The sequence below is a fragment of the Cervus canadensis genome, chromosome 15 (assembly GCF_019320065.1).
Source record: "Cervus canadensis isolate Bull #8, Minnesota chromosome 15, ASM1932006v1, whole genome shotgun sequence".
NCBI classification, from domain to species: domain Eukaryota; kingdom Metazoa; phylum Chordata; class Mammalia; order Artiodactyla; family Cervidae; genus Cervus; species Cervus canadensis.
The window spans coordinates 49,928,848-49,945,519 of NC_057400.1; the positions used below are offsets into that span (position 1 = coordinate 49,928,848).

General features: G+C 41.1%; 1 protein-coding gene across 1 annotated transcript in view; it reads left to right on the plus strand.

Moving 5' to 3' along the window:
• Positions 1 to 16,672, plus strand: part of MYO3B (myosin IIIB) — a 476,002-nt gene that overhangs the window by 82,693 nt on the left and 376,637 nt on the right. Inside the window, exons 7-8 of the mRNA XM_043487760.1 lie at positions 90 to 189; positions 2,398 to 2,474. Coding sequence (XP_043343695.1) covers positions 90 to 189; positions 2,398 to 2,474 — 177 coding nt within the window. The remainder of the gene's footprint in view (positions 1 to 89; positions 190 to 2,397; positions 2,475 to 16,672) is intronic.

Sequence of the window (16,672 nt, forward strand, 5' to 3'; positions counted from 1 at the left end):
TTTAATCGTAGGGTAATTGTTTAAAACTAACCATTGCAAATTTTCCTTTTCTCTTTCCTGTTGTTTGGTGGCGATGGGACTCCATGAAGGGCCTTCAGCATTTGCACAATAACCGAATCATCCACCGTGATGTCAAGGGGAATAACATTCTTCTGACAACAGAAGGAGGAGTTAAGCTCGTTGACTTTGGTAATGACTGCTTGTCGTTTGTTTTCTTGATGTGTGCAGTTTAGCCAAAGGCAACAATTTATTGTCATCTCAGAAGACTGGGGCCTCTCTTCTACATGGTAGGCCGAGGGCCTTTCCAGTGACACACAGCCTGGAGAGTCGGGGGTGGGGGGGTTCACCAGATGGATCACCCTAGGAGATGCTGTTTGTTAATCTGTTTTCAGCTTTAGAAGCAATTTTATTAAAGAGAGAATATGAAAGTGTTTCAAAAGAAAAATTTTATGGGAAAAACTTTGGTTTGTTGGGAAGGATTTCACAACTCAGGGCAATTGTCTATAATTTACATTTTGTCTATTATTCTTTTGCATATGAAAAGAGAAAACCGTTTGGTCTTTTAAATGACTTTCTCTAGCCTCAGGCATACTAATTCCCAGTGAGCAGAAGGTAAAATAGTCCTTTGGGTCTGGAAACTAACATCCCTTTAAATTGTGATTATTGCTGCTACACGTGAGGCTGGTTGAACTCGAGACATTTATAGGAAATGGAAAGGCAAGAGGAAGCAGAGCTGTATCACCAAAGGCCAGAGAACTATTAACTGTCTCCTTACAGCACTCCTTGTATTGAATCCAACAAACCATTTGATTTTCCTCTTTAAGTTTATCAAATGGTTTAATCTTCTAAATGAATTTAACAACAGTTAGTCCTTCAGCATGACTGCTGTAAATAATGAGAAAACATTTACAGAAGCACTTTTTAAAATGTTCTTTTTCAGTGGCAGCACAGGAGGAGAAAAGATGGATGATTTTGTATGTTCATTGCTTTATTGGTAAGGAAGAATTTAGTGTTAAAATGTATCAGTGAATCATTTGCTCAGAAGAAATTACTCCAAGATAAGTGAAATTGCACTAAGTAATTGGTCTGTTTTTTAAAAAAGCAAAGAAAAATGTTAGGGTGTTTAAATAGAGTCTAAAGAACCCTCTTTGGCTTCCTAATAAAGAGTAAAGAATGCAAGCAGTTAGTGGAACTACTGTCAAAAAACAACCCATGGTACTTGGCAAATCTATGCCTAACGTTCTTAAAGATATGTTCTTTGCTGATGAGCACATGTATCCAAGTTTTTTAGTTCTTATTGACAACATTAGTGGCAACTATTGTTACTGTCTTAAGGGCTTTGGTAGGTTTCTGCTTGGTATAAAACAGTACCTTATATTTGTAAAATGCTTTACAATTTATAAGTCATTTTCACAGTTGTTCCCTTACTTGATATTTAAGAGCTCTTTGTGTTAGGTGTAATGAGCAGTATTATCCCCAGTTTAAAGGTGAGACAACTGAGACTCATTGTGAGGTTGTCTGCTTGAGGCCTTACAATTATTAAAGGAAAAGGCATAATCACTATGGGAAACAGGCCTTCTGACTCCTAATCCAATTCACCTTTACATCTGTTGTGGCATAAGAAAGAGAACTGGCCAAAGACTAAAACAAAGTACATGGGAATTATATTAAAATTCAAGTCCTCAACATTGAGCCCTAGATAATAATAGTCTTAGTCTGTTTCTTTTTCCATTTGACAAATGTATTTTTCTTGACAGGTTTCCAGCCTTCTAAGTAAGATAAGGCACTGAAAATTTTCTATGTCTACACTGATGCTCAATTATAGATAATACACGCCAATTTTCTTCCTCCATCAAATGAAGTACCATTTTTAAGAAAGATATCACCTGAAATATTTTGGAAATATAGTAGGAAGGTATTGGGGGTTAATCCTAGTTCTTGATGCTTTCTTTTGATTCCAATTTTGCAGCAGTACAGATAGAAATATTCACTAGAAAAAAAAATATCCTAGTGATTTAGATAGAGCATTAAATGCTCATACCTACAGTGTTTGGCAAACTGCAGCTTGTGAACCAAGTCTGACCTGTGTCCCATTTTTGTACACCCTATGAACTAAGAAAGATTTTTATATTTTTTAACAGTTGGGGAAAAAAATCAAAAGAGAATGATACGTGATAATGATATGCATCCCTAAATAAGTTTTTGCAAAAACACAACCACACTCATTTGCTTTTGTGTTATCTGAGCTGCTTTTGCAGAGTTGAGTAGTTGTGACAGAGCCTTAAGCTCACAAAGTCTAAGATATTTGCTGTCTGACCCTCTATGGAAGAAGTTTGCCAGTCCTGGTCTAGCATCATCGTCTGCTTGCTGCTGAATTATAACATGCTTTTCTTGTAGGTGTCTCAGCTCAACTCACCAGTACACGTCTACGGAGAAACACATCTGTTGGCACCCCATTCTGGATGGCCCCTGAGGTGAGCAGAGGGCATCTATTTCTGTGTATTTGTTGAAAGCCTTGGTACTATGCCTTTTTTATGGGAAAGTCACACACTTCACAAAACTTTCAGCAAGAAGAAAATCCTTTATCCTCATTGAACTGTGAGAGTTCTGACGTGGTGGGTGAGAATGACGACAATCTCAGGACTAAGTGACAGAAGGCCCATAGAATACCTTCAGGCAGTTAGAAAAAAGGTGCCTCCTCCAGAAGATGCCATGTTCTCCGAGGGCCATGGCTTGGCAAGTTCATCCCACCATTGTGTAAATTAGAAAAGGTCACCTTCCCTGGGTAGAGGCAGGCCCAGTGACACATGACTCAATGAAGAGACAGATTTCAGTTCCAGGTGGCCTACAGAGCAATATGCCATAGTCCTAGCTATTTTTTTTAATACAGGATACATAGCAACTTCTCTTATGTACTTTTCTGTATCTCTAGTAAAACCTGGGATTTGGGTCTAATTTTTAGTTCTGGCATCACCACAAAATCCCCTGTGAAATGACACATGTAAAAGTTTGCAGAATTTCCAGGCTAGATACCAACAGACCCTGAAGCACAACTACAGCTTTGCTTGTCAGGTCAGCGTTGAATTCCACAGTTCTCTGGCCTGGGATCAGGCAAATGGGCTCTTTTAATAAGAGGACTTATATAGTCATCTCCTTAGAGATGAGGGGAAATATATTATGAAAAACTACAAAGCCAGCAACGTTCAAATGAACAGTTTTAATTTAATGAGACAAATGACATTGTTTTGTGAAATTCAGTTGTCCTTTGCAATGTGAATCCATTTCAGAGCATGACAGCATGGATTATTTTGAGTTATTTTGTCATTCTTATTACCGCATAACATCTGGTGATCCAGTTCTCCCACCACTTTACTCTGTTTCAGCTTGTGTGATCTCCTTGTTTAAATAGCATCTCCTTTGGCCTCAAACTGGTACATCTCTGTTGACTTGATGCCAGCTTCATAATAAAAATAAATATGGGCATTGACGTTATGTGGCAAATGACCATCCAGATAATCTGGAACACAGTTTTTACTGCAACTTCTCCCATTTCATTATTACATATAAAATTATCGTTGAAACAAAGGCAAACCATAAAAATTTTCATAGAGATCTCATGAACTCTACTTGAAGAAACACTGTAGGACAAAGTCAAGATTCTTTCAGATGAGGAACAAAGACATTCATATTCAAACCTCTCTGCTGTCCAACCTCATCTCAGGTTCCTTTCCCCCAATTTACTTGTTTTTAATGCCTCAGCAGTAGTGGAAAAACAAGTAATTCCCCAAATCTGTCTTTATATATCATTTCTTTAAACCTTTCTATATATTGTTACATCATCTGGAGTGGCCTTCAGAACTCTGCAAATTTCCTCCTCAATCTTCAATCCTCTCTCAAGTGCTATTCCCCTAGGAAACCTTCCTTATCCTTGGCCAACACTGAGGCTCTTTTCCCTGAGTGTCCACTGAAGCCTTTACACTCTCCATTAGCAAGCTATGACCATTGTACTACAGTTATTGACAAGCAGGTCTTCTAACTGAACTCTAAACTCTAGCAGGGACTTGGGATGCTCGGCTCTCAGCATAGTGCTTAGTATAGAGTAGGTGCTCAATGTGCATCTGTTGAATGAACCAATATATTGGTTAAAAAGGAAAAGTCCAAGAGAAGATGAGTTTGGAGGGTAGATTGAGGAGGGCTTTATGACTATTGGTATTCACACATTGCTCTGTTGATTTTGGTTAATTATTTATTTAAAAAAATTTAAAAAAAATTTTCATTGGTTAATTTATTATTAAAGGAAAGTGTACCTGAGGCCACTCAATTCTTATTTAGGGTGGCATAAGTCAGAAGATGGTATTCCCATTCCAGTCTTCAGCAAGTTGGTGTTCTCAGAACCACAGAACACAGAAAAGGGAAAGCTGCCCTTGGCTTTATACATTTCTCATGAACTGTTTGTGACTTTTAGGTTTCAGCTGGGTTGAGGAAAATATGTGGACTGTTTCTACTAGGGGCAGTTTAGTGGTCCATGGTGAGCTTCTGTTGCCCAGATTGCCTGGAACTGGTTCCCTTCTTATCAGGGAAAAGCTAGTGTTGCATCTTGCCTGCTATAGTGGATAAATTGAGGAGTAGGCAGATTATGGTGTGGAGACCTTGAGAGTGTCTCTCTGGAGCAAGTGCCCAGTTCCTCTGAGTATGACTCAGAGGTTCTTTCAGAATGTGTGCTTGCATCTAAGACATTTTGGGACCAGGCTGCAGCTCCTGGGACTCAGTCCCACACTGTCCTCATATTTTTATTCCCCAGAGTCTTTTTGCTCCATGACCCTCTATAAGAATGTCCATAGGAATAATCTTACATTTGTCAGTTCCATTCAACAAACTTAAAAAAAATTATTTTATTGAAGTATAGTTGACTAACAATATTGTATTAATTTCAGTAGTGATTCAGTTATACATATACATATATATATATATTCTTTTTCATATCCTTTTCTATTATGGTTTATTATAGGATACTGGTTATAGCTTCCTGTGCTATACAGTAGGTCCTTGTTGTTTGTCTATTCTATACATAATAGTTTGCATGTTAACCCCGAACTCCCAGTCCATCCTCCCCTACCCTCTCACCCCCTTGGCAACCCGAAGTCTGTTCTCTATATCTGTGGGTCTGTTTCTGTTTGGGTGATAAGTTCATTAATATCATATTTTAGATTCCACATATAAGTGATATCATATGGTATTAATCTTTCTCCTTCTGACTTACTTCATTTAGTATGATAATCTCTAGGTCTATCCATGTTGCTGCAAATGACATTATTTCATTCTTTTTTTTTTTTTTTAATGGCTGAGTAGTTTTCCTTTGGGGCTTCTCTGATAGTTCAGTTGTAAAGAATTCACCTGCAACGCAGGAGACCTCAGTCGATTCCTGGGTTGGGAAGATCCACTGGAGAAGGAATAGGTGACCCGCTCTAGTATTCTTGGGCTTCCCTTGTGGCTCAGCTGGTAAAGAATCTGCCTGCAATGTGGGAGATCTGGGTTTGATCCCTTTGTTGGGAAGATCCCCTGGAGAAGGGAAAGGCTACCCTCTCTAGTATTCTAGCCTGGAGAATTCCTTGGACTGTATAGTCCATGGGGTCGCAAAGAGTCAGACACAACTGAGCGACTTTCACTAGTGTTCCTTTCAACAAACTTGTACTGTCCTTCTGTGAGGCCAAGGTTGGGGTCAAGAGGAGTCCTTGAAAGGATAATCAGTAATGGTTCAAATGGATATTGTCTTTATATGGTGGCCTGCATAGTATATTGACCTTAACATGCTTTCATTTCTGCTTATGTGAATAAGTGCTATTTAGGTTAAATGTGGGAGAAGGCAATGGCACCCCACTCCAGTACTCTTGCCTGGAAAATCCCATGGATGGAGGAGCCTGGTAGGCTGCAGTTCATGGGGTCGCTAACGGTCGGACACGACTGAGCAACTTCACTTTCACTTTTCACTTTCATGTATTGGAGAAGGCAATGACAACCCACTCCAGTGTTCTTGTCTGGAGAATCCCAGGGATGGGGGAGCCTGGTGGGCTGCCGTCTAGGGGGTCACACAGAATCGGACACAATTGAAGCGACTTAGCAGCAGCAGCAGCAGATTAAATATGACAGCAATGCGTGTAATGCCAATGCCAGTGGAATAAAACGACTGCATGCCACCAGTGCTTTTACTTTGAAAACACAGCTGAAAGCTCCTTGATCCTATTTTATTTTTTATGATTTATTTAGTTTTGGCTGTGCTGGGCCTTCATTGCTGCTTGGGCTTTTCTCTAGTTGCAGTGAGCAGGAGCTACTCTCTAGTTATATTGTTCAGGCTTCTCATTGTGGCGGCTTCTCTTGTTGTGAAGCGCTGGTTTCAGGTCATGTGGGCTTCAGTAGTTGCAGCACATGAGCTTAGTAGTTGCGGCTCCTGGGCTCTAGAGTAGTTGTGATACACTGGCTTAGTTGCTGCTCAACATGTGGGATCTTCCCGGATCAAGGATTGAACTTGTATCTCCAGCATTGGCAGGCAGATTCTTTACCAGCGAGTCACCAGGGAAGCCCCTATTTTTGAGAAATTGAACCAAATTATTTTTTTTCCGTTTGTATTTTGATTTCACCAGCCTGAGTAACTCCAATATCTATAATAATTCAAATAGGCTATAGGCTTCAAACCAGATAGCTGATGAAATGTGACCAGACCACCATCAAGTCTTGACTTGCAGTTTAAACAGCAGTTCACCAGGGCAGCTTGAAGCTGTAGCAGGAATTATCATATTCACAACACTCTCCACTTATTTGCTCTTTGCCACCTCATGTAGATACTAGTAAGGTTGAAAGATGCTGAGTGAAAGTGGTATCAACTCAGCCATGTAGGAGAAGGAAAATTCCAGGGGGTGGCTTTAGGGTTATAGTACTTTGAAACACTGCTACTGGGGAAATATTGGCTGGCATAGTAAGAGTTATTCTAGAAGTCAATATCAGTAGAGTTTTTTTCTTCCTTTTTTTTAAACAAACTGAGCATGTCAGTAGCATACTGTGACTCAGGAAGATGATTTTAAATGGGAAAGAAAGATGCTCAACATAGAAACCAAGAGTCAGACCCGACTGAACGACTGAACTGAACTGAATCACATTGTATTCTCCCTGTGTATTCGCTTTCACGTGGCCATGATGTTATAAGGACACCAGTAATACTGGATTAGGGACTCATTCTGCTCCAGTATGACCTCACTTTAACCTATTACATCTGCAGCAACCCTATTTTCAAGTAATTTCACATTCTGAGGTCCTGGGAGCTAGCACCTTAATGTATCTTTCTTGGAGGACACAATTCAACCTGTAACAACTCTCCAAAACAGTTAGCACCCCTCCTCTGTAGTAAATAATTCAAATTTCTAAGGTAATCAGCCAGTCATTTTGAATCTACAGATCCTCATGTTACAGGTGCTAGGTTAGTTAGCTCAGCTTTGCCTGTCTGCACACACGTGCGCGCACACACACACACACACCCCTCTCTCAGCCTTAGGTGTTTGAGGCAAACACAGTTCTTTTTGTTTGTGCTAGAATGTACCATATGTTGTTCTGGATGTACCATAACAAACTGCCTTCTCACATGGAGCCTCAACACCTTGAGGATTCTGTGCTGGTCTACCTGCTCTCTGGTCAGGTATTTTTGGATTATCTCCGAGATGCTTGGTGTAGGTCAATTCCCTCAACCTAATTAACACTGAGCCTCTGATCTCCCTCCTTGCCTGTGACTGTGGCTTGTATCTTATATATTTGTATATAAAGCATCGGTAAAGGGGGAACTGCATTAACTCACACGACCCTCCCTTTACCCATGTTTATTGCCTCTTTTCTCAGTCACTGTCTCCTGATAGCCAGTTTCTTATAATCGTATGAATAATAACATCCCACATCTGCATAGAACTTTTACAAATATTATTTTTAAGCACTCATTATCTGTGAAGATGCCAGTTAGTTAGGCATGATGACATTGATTTTATAGAGAAGGAATCTAAGGCTCTGCCAAGCTAAGTGCCCAGGAACACTGGGTGGGTAGGTGGGTAACAGTAACTGGAATCCGTGTGTTGTGACTCAGTGAACTAAGGCACTTCCAATACAACCCATGCCCACTGTCAGTATTGGATTGTTTGGCTAGTATTTGCATTGAACATCCACCAGATAATATCCTGGTTCATAGCAGAAAGGGACACAAGCCTGATTTATGTTTGTTTATGGTGATGGCAGGGGTGTAGGACTAGCTGACCCTTAATCTACCTTTCCTACCATCACAGATAGTGCAGAATTAAACTGAGTGTTTACGAATGATTGAAACCCAAAGAAAGTGACCAAGATCATCATTATTGTCTTTATTGAGAATATTTGTAGACTCTGTTAAAACAATGCCTTACAGTTAGCTGGGAAGCACTGGTGAGACCATGCTGATTGTTAAAATACTGAAATACTCTTGTCCTAGATGGTAAGTGGCTGCCATCCAGAACCTCTAGAGTGCTCTTTGGCCACCAGAAGTGCCTGTCTCTTTCCCTGGACACCCAGATTTCCTAAGAGCCCAGCAAATCCAGGGGATAATGTCTAGGAAGAAGGGTGTCTTAAGAACCAGCTTCAGGGCCATGTGTCGCTGATTGGCAGATAGTTTGAATATTTCACCTGCTCAGCAGACATATAGTGGGAAGAACACTTGCAATTACTGAGGATGTGCCCGTGAATGCACTGGGACTGGGATGGGCGCTTTTTTAACATGTTGTTTTATTTCATTCTCACAATGGCCCTCTGGAGTAGATACTATTTTCTTCATTTTACCACTAAGGAAAGTGAGGCTCAAAGAGCTGTAGGAGATATTGTATCCAGATTCACATATCTGGTGAGTACTGGAGCTCTTTGAATTTTCAGAGAGCATGGGAATCCAAGTTCCATTTTATAGGTGAGGAAACTAAGGCAGGGAGAAGATACTCTTTGAGCTGGTTCAGGTCATATTTGGCCCCAGAATTCAGGTCTCCTGGTCCACTGGCCTTGTGTTCCTCAGCTTCAGTGTTTTCACGTGGGACATATGGTCAGGAACATGTGTGCCGAGTTGACTCCTATGTCAAAGCAGTGCAGAGATGGAGGGGTGGTGGAAGAACACTCTGGAGTGTGAGTCACATCATTTTAAAAGACTTACATGAAGGACCTATCACCTGTAACTTATAGGTTGATTACACTTTTCCCTCCCACCAATGAGAGAAGCAGCCTATAGATTAAGCATCCAGTTTACTTGGCATCTTCCTAAAACAGCCAAAAGTCTGTTTCTGTATTAGAAAGCAGAGTTGTGGATGAAATAAACATTTGCCTCTTTTTAGAAAATTTTTTTTCACTTTTACTTCCATCTGCTGGTTGTTGCAAACAAGAGCTAATCAGCTGAGCAGAGAAACAGATGTGCTGTGACGGCTCCAAAAATGGGTCTCTCTCTGCTTGGCAAAGGGTCGTTGACAGGGGATGGTTGCCATAACAACCGGCTTACACCAATGCAGAAATATCACAGGCTTTTTGCAACCACTCTTGCCTTCATTAATTATGCCATTCCTAGCTAAACGATACAATAATGCTCTTTCCTTTGGCACTGCCAGGAATAGAGATGACGAATGAGATGTTTTGTGCTGATGGGCTGAGAAAGTCATAAACCACTACAGAGCTGAAATATTATTGTTGTCATTATTACCATTTTGTTCCCTAAGCTCTAGCTAATGGATTTGGTACCCAATAAGAATTAATAGCATTTGTTGAGTGCTTACTATGTGCCAGGCACTAAATGCTTTGTATGAATTAATTCATTTGTAATCCTTACAACAACCCCATGAAATTATTGCTATTACTGGCTCAGTGTTTTAGAGAAAGTAAATAAGTCACAGAAAGTTCTTGTCCTTGGACAGCTGTTAGGTGATGACACCAGGATTTTAACTCAGATATTTAGCTCCAAAATCCCCGCTCTTAACCACTATACTAGAGCAAACTGTTTATGACTACCAGTATACCAGATAAGATGAATATCTTTTTTTCCAAGTTAAAAATTCTTTTAAATAAGAATCATACTTCCTAATATGTTGAGGAAAATACAATATTTCAGCATGACACTAGAAACCTGTATAGTTAATGCCTCAGAGAAGGATCTGGAAAAGTAAAATAGCAAAGTTCTTCAGAATAGAATTTAGATTTAGATTTTAGTTATAGCCCTGCCACTCATTTTAAAAAAGTGAATGTGGTTCAGTTATTTTAATATGGCTTCATTTTTGGTAGTAAAGATAAGAGTACAAATTTTGGAGTCATAGACCTGTGAGCAAATAGTGCACACACCTAATCCTGGACCTCAGACGAGTTACTGAATATTTTGATTAGAAAGATGGGAGAAGTTAAAAGAGGAAGTGAGAAGGGAAAAAAAGCAGCCTCAGAGGACAAAATGAAATGTCCTGAAAGTGCTTGCTGCCATACTCAGCGTGGTGTGAGTAGTGAAAATGGTGGGGCCTATTGCCTAAACCCTACCTCTCCTGCCCTGTTCTCAGCTCAGAGGATTGGCCTGGGTCGTCTCTGCCTCTGAGGTCCATTCTGGGTTTCAGAGAACATTAATGGTTTCCGGGGGAAAGAGAGTCTTCCCACTCTCACATTCCGAGCCCCTGGAGTTCCTGGGATAATGAAGGGGGGACCTCTCCAGGCTCTCAGTAAGGGTGAAGTGATGACAATGGTGGGACTTTCAGGGCCTGATTTTACCCAACTCTGTTTTAAAAGGCTGGGGATTCTTGGGACCCCCACCTGCCAATCACTTCACTGTGAGGTATATAGGCTTTGGTTGCTCAGGAGATTCAAGTGAGAGGTTTGGAACCTTGGATGGTTGACTGAAAGACCTGTGTGTCTTCCCTCACAACTTCCATCTCTGAGATTCTGCAGCCGTTTGTGTTCCCTGATTCCCCCCAGGTTCCTGGGTCAGCCTGTGAGAAGCAAGGATTCCCTCCCTTCTCGTTCTGGGGCAGACCCTGCTTGCATTCCCAGGGTGGTCCTGTCTTTGAGGGTCCCAGAGCACAACCCAAACACTTGGGGCTGTGGTGGGTGAAGGGTCACAGTGACTAATGCAGCCCCAGATTTCACCCTCTGCTTCAGCCCCAGCTCCCCTCTCAGCTGGAGCTCTGCGGGGTTGAGCCATATATCATCTGTCACTGTGGAGGTGGGGGGTTGGCCCCAGAGGTGGTGGTGACTTGTCGCTACCCTCCTCCTGGCAGATCTAAATACAGAACCCCATTTGAGGCCTCAGCTTCCAGATGTGCAGAAGCAGGAGGAGCCTCCAACCTGCCTCCTGCTGAGGGCTGAGTAAGACGTATCAAAGTCATAGCCTCTGTGAGCATTTAGAATTCCCTGACTGTCCTCCCACCTCTCTCTGGGGAGGTGAGAAAGATCAAGGCACCTGTTGTTTCCCCTTCTTCATCCACCAAAGATGAAGAACTGTTCCTGCAGGGGCAGAAGTGTTTGCTGAAGAAATGTCAGAGCCCGCCTCTGCTCCTCCTAGGCTCCGAGTCAGATCACCCGGCGGCTACCCTCTGGTTAGCGCCTCCACTGCCCTGCCCCGGGACCAGGGACTCAGCCCCACAGAAGGGGAAAGGAGTTCACAGCTAGGCCAGGGCTGCCCTGGCTCCGCTGCACGATGGACCCTGAGCTGTTGGAGGAAAGCAGAGGGAGGCGGGCAGTCAGCATTAGGAATGGGCCCCAGGGGAGCCTGGGGTGGGCGTGAGGCTGGAGCATGTGGAACTTCTATTCATGGCACTCTATTATGTCCCAGGTTTTTCCCGTATCTTCTTTTGGTTTTAAAAAGATGAAGGAAATCACTCTTTGCCAGGACTGTGTGATATTCCCAAGGGTGCTCTGGTTTGCACGGTGATGTCAGTCTGGGAGAAGACATCACCCAGAGACCACGTGTGGATAAAGGGGAGTGCCCATGCAGGAACATTCAGATATTCTGTTCGATTTGCTTCCCTTCCTGTTTTTCAGATGTATTGCAGAGGAGAAAAGCTGCCTGCAACCCCTCCCCTCATTGGTTTCTTATTGTGGCTTATGCTTCAGTTCTGTTACCTACTAGCTAAATAACTTGGGGAGAGTTTCTTAACCCTTCTGAATCTGTCTCATCCCCTAAGGTAGGAACACCTGACCTAACAGCTGTGAAAAGAACGAAACTGTAGAACTCCCACTCTGGTAGGATTAGAGCACTAGCTGACAAAGGGAAGGGGTAGCGGAAGGAAAAGTGAGGGCATGGGGAAGTGAGAGGCAGTAGAAGCTCCACCTGCTTAAGTGGAGGGAGTGCTGCATGCTCAGAGTATGATAGTTACCGTGGCTATGGCTTATGACAGAACACGAAATCCCTTTGGGAGTGTCTTAGCATTCTGTGTATTATAAGAATCCCTGGGAGATGCCTCACTCATGGAGAAGTCATGGACTTTGCTCCTGGTTTGGCTACAAACCAGCTCTGTGACTAAACTATTCCCTAAGACCTCAGTTTCCTCATCTGTGAAGTAGGGGGATTGACTTAATGAATCCTAGGATCCCTTCCAGCATCCATCTCTAATTTGGGGAAAGCTGCTAAGGGAGGGCAGTGGGATTCTCCTGGGTCTCCAAGCACATCTATTTCTTCAGAGTCTTTGAGTACTAAGGACACATACAAAAATTTGGGGTCACTGATTTTGCTTTCACAGAGGAATTCTGTGATACTGGTCCTGAGTCTGAGAGCAGGGCTTGCCAAACAGTTAAGTGTAAGTGATATGTTGGGCTTCCCTAGTGGCTCATTGGTAAAGAATTCACCTGCCAGTGCAGGGGATATGGGTTTGATTCCTGGGTCAGAAAGATGTCCTGGAGAAGGAAATGACAACCCACTCCAGTAGCCTTGCCTGGGAAATCCCATGAACAGGGAAGCCTGGTGGGCTACAGTCCATAACAAAAGAAACAACAAAAGTGATATGTTTCCAGGGCTTTGGGGAATTTCAGTACAAAATTGGTGTTGTGTGCTGGCCTCAAACCCAGAACAGCCCCCCTGCCCTCCGCCAGCCATGGTGGGAAGCGGTGTTGTGTGCCTGTGCTCTGCGTCTTTTTAAGTTGAACCTTGTTTTATTTTTCTAAAGGCATAAGCTGAGTGTTACAATCCTGAGAAAAGGCTTGTAGAACATCATATTTTAATTAGAGACCTTTCTCAATTTTATGTGAACAGCATAATTTAAATTATTACTGGCAGTTTCTCAGTATAAGGAATATATATTCAGTTCTAGCCTTGAGTTTTATGAATGAACCAAAAAAAGCACCACCCCATCAATTTCAGTTCTTCTAGTCCACATCCCTTTTGGAAAGAAACCCCTCAAATCTCAAATGTATTCTCCCTTGAAGTTATATTTCATCCAAGGGAAGAGATTTCATGTGCTTGTTCAATATCTCAGCTTGTAACACTTTAAGATGTTTGTATGTAAAACTGATGAATAATATTTGCCACTGGAATATTTATAGCTGCAATTTACAATTCTAGGGAAATTCTATTTTAGAAATCTTTATGATCAATAACATTTATTAATTATGCTGTGTGAATTATGTAAGCAAAATTAAGAATCCTATTTGCCTTCCTACTTCTCAGCCCATCTTATTTGCCAGTCTGTTGACTTTATTTTTGGGCTCAAGGTCAGCCAAGGATTAATAGCTTTAGGTCTATTTGCTTTGCCTCTTTTTAAGCTGAATTTAGCTCTTGAGATAACAGCATTTTGCCTGTGTACTTGACTGAAATTTTAATCTTGACCTTTGGTTATAATTTTGGATCACACAATCAATTCTAGTAAGATGAGAAATCAGAACATATAAAGCAAACCTAATTGCATTTTTAATGACATTTTAAAAATTAGTGGAAAAATAAAATAGTCTGAATAACAGCTATTGTCTTTTAAGTTTTGTAAATCATTCTTTAAAAGAACAAAACATATTTTTCCTTATGGTGGATGATGCTACTGTAATATTATTTGCTTAAACATATTGGTTAAAAATCACATTATTGAAAGAGATTTCAGCCCAGCAGTTCTTTGATTTTTCATCTGATAAATGGTTTAAGTTAAATAGTTTGGAGAAATCTAGGTTTTCTGAATGCAGGAGTTCATATGTTGACTACTTTTTATTCCCCTTATATTCAGTCTAATACAGATAACTCTTCGCAAATAATGAAGACTTTGAGTTGAGGAGAGACTGTTCTCTCAGGTTATTATAGCTCAAGTCTTTCTGCAAAGATAGAGGGTAGATCTCACCCCTGTTTTGGGAACTTTACCAGTAAGCCCTACTCTTGGTCTAGGTTGAAATGAAACTGCAATCATGGGACATTCCATGGGACTGTGGTGGCCTGAGAAAGTGAAAGTACTATGCCTAGTCTTGTGCTTACAATGGAAAGGGGTATGGTTGAGAAGAGAATTCTTTTTAAACTTGTGCGACCCTAGTTTTACAACCAAGACATCACCTTTAACCTGTCATCTTGCTGATGAAGAATCCCCACAGCCAATACATACCCCTGAGGAAGTAACCACACCCTTTCGAAGATCAAGGCAAACTTTCCAATACTTATTTATATTTTCAAGACAGAAAAACAGACAAAATTTGTTCTTTTTTGTTATAGAAATAATTTGTGTTCCCTGTAGATATTTTAGTAAATGTAGACAGTCTTATAGAAGTAAATCAATAAAATATATATTACCCATGCATCTATGATATCCTCTACTAACATTCTAGTACCATAGAAAAAGCTGGGTAATCAGCATTTCCCTAAGCAGTGCTTCAGACAACCCCCAGGGGGAAAGGGTTGCTTGGTTTACACAGGAAGAAGAGATACAGGGAGATTAAATAATTTGCTAAAGTTATCCAGTGAGAAGGCGGCAAAACCAAAATGAAGGTGCCTGGCTCTGGGACCTTTTTGCAGCCACCAGAGGGCCAAGTCTTTTCACACTCCCAGAGCTTTTCACAGTTAGTTTTCTTCAGCTCATGACTAAAGAAGGGTCAGCCTCCTCAACAGAACTCAGTGGACCATGCCCAAGGATGGATAAGGAAATGATATGTGCCAAAGCGGTTGTGTTATCAAATTGTAGCTACAATTTCACCCTATAAGCTCCTTTAAGAGAGGGGAGGAGGGAGTGACTGGGGTGGATTTGGAGTCTTAAACTTTGGAACTTGTTAGCTTAAAGAAGTCTTACGAGAACTGCCCTAACAAAGAAAACTGACTGCTAGCTTTTGCTACAAAGACCAGTAGAGCTAAACTATAGTGAAAACGTATTTCTTGTCCTCAGCTCCCTCCAGAAAGAAGTTTTGGGGTAGCCCAGGAGGTAATGACCAACATATCAGAGGCTCTAGCCCATCTCCGGGTAGAATAGGTATTGGTATTGAGCACTGAGGTTGTTAGTGCATAGATATTGACAGAAACCCAAACATTAGTGTCTTTCTCCTTCCTAAAATAAGCATCAATGTAGTCTAAGTGTATCAGAAAAGTCATAAGTTTGCATTTCAAGGTAGGAATGTGGACATGCTCCATTAACCAGCATCCAAACAACTGCTGTGTTGTTGAAGCTTATCTTCCTTAATGGAGGCATTATCACAGCAACCAGCATCTTTTCATAGACCTTAACACCTTCTACCAAATATTAGCAATACAATCCACTCAAAATTCTAGTCATCCAGTTCATACCCCAGAATAATCTACTCTTTGCTAAGTAATTTGCATAGAGAAGTTAGCCTTTCATTTTGAGATACCCCCAAACCACTTATTTTGAAATCATGAAGTCAGTATGTTAGAGCTGGAAGGGATACTAGAGATTATTCTTCCCCACCTTGCCAGTTTATAGATCTAGGAAGTGAGATCACTGTAACTAAAGAACCCTCAGCTCAAAATTTTCAGGGGACTTGATCAGAGGGACCCAGCTAGTGAATAATGGAGTTCAGACGTTCTGATTCCAATCCCAAAGTTTTTCAGCATAGCTTCTCTGATGAGTGCCACAAATTGATATGGATGGGAAAGGAAGAAAGATAAGACATAATCCTCACCCTGTGTTACTTCTGTTTACTTCAGGGGTCACTTTGATGAGATCGTAAGACTGGCCCCTTTAAAACCTAGAAGAAGTGATGAGGCTAATGATAGATTAATACCAAGTGGATAAAACTACTCATTAAAACTCAGAGGCAGCATAAACACTCACTGATATCATGCGGAAGAATGAAAGGTTGTTAAAGGTGACTATGCAGAAGTTTGTAGGAATTTATACATCCTGAAACTCACTGAGACTCAATGAGTCAGCGTTTTAATCTTGGAGCCAGTAGGTCATTAGCAAATATTGCTGTAGAACTCTCTTTAATTCAGTTAATTCTTTGCTCTTAGCTTTTGCCAGGTGCACTTACATACACATCACGTGAAACATTCTAGAAGACATATCTTCTTCATATGAACATGCTTGTGAGACTCTAAAATCAACTATGGAGAATTCTTACTTTGTACAATTGACATTCATTAGCAGTTTTTCTATTCACAATACTAGATTAAGAGAAATATCCCAGTTTGTTAAAGTTCATGATATACAACCTTGTATCAACAATATATACACAGTATATACTGTGTATA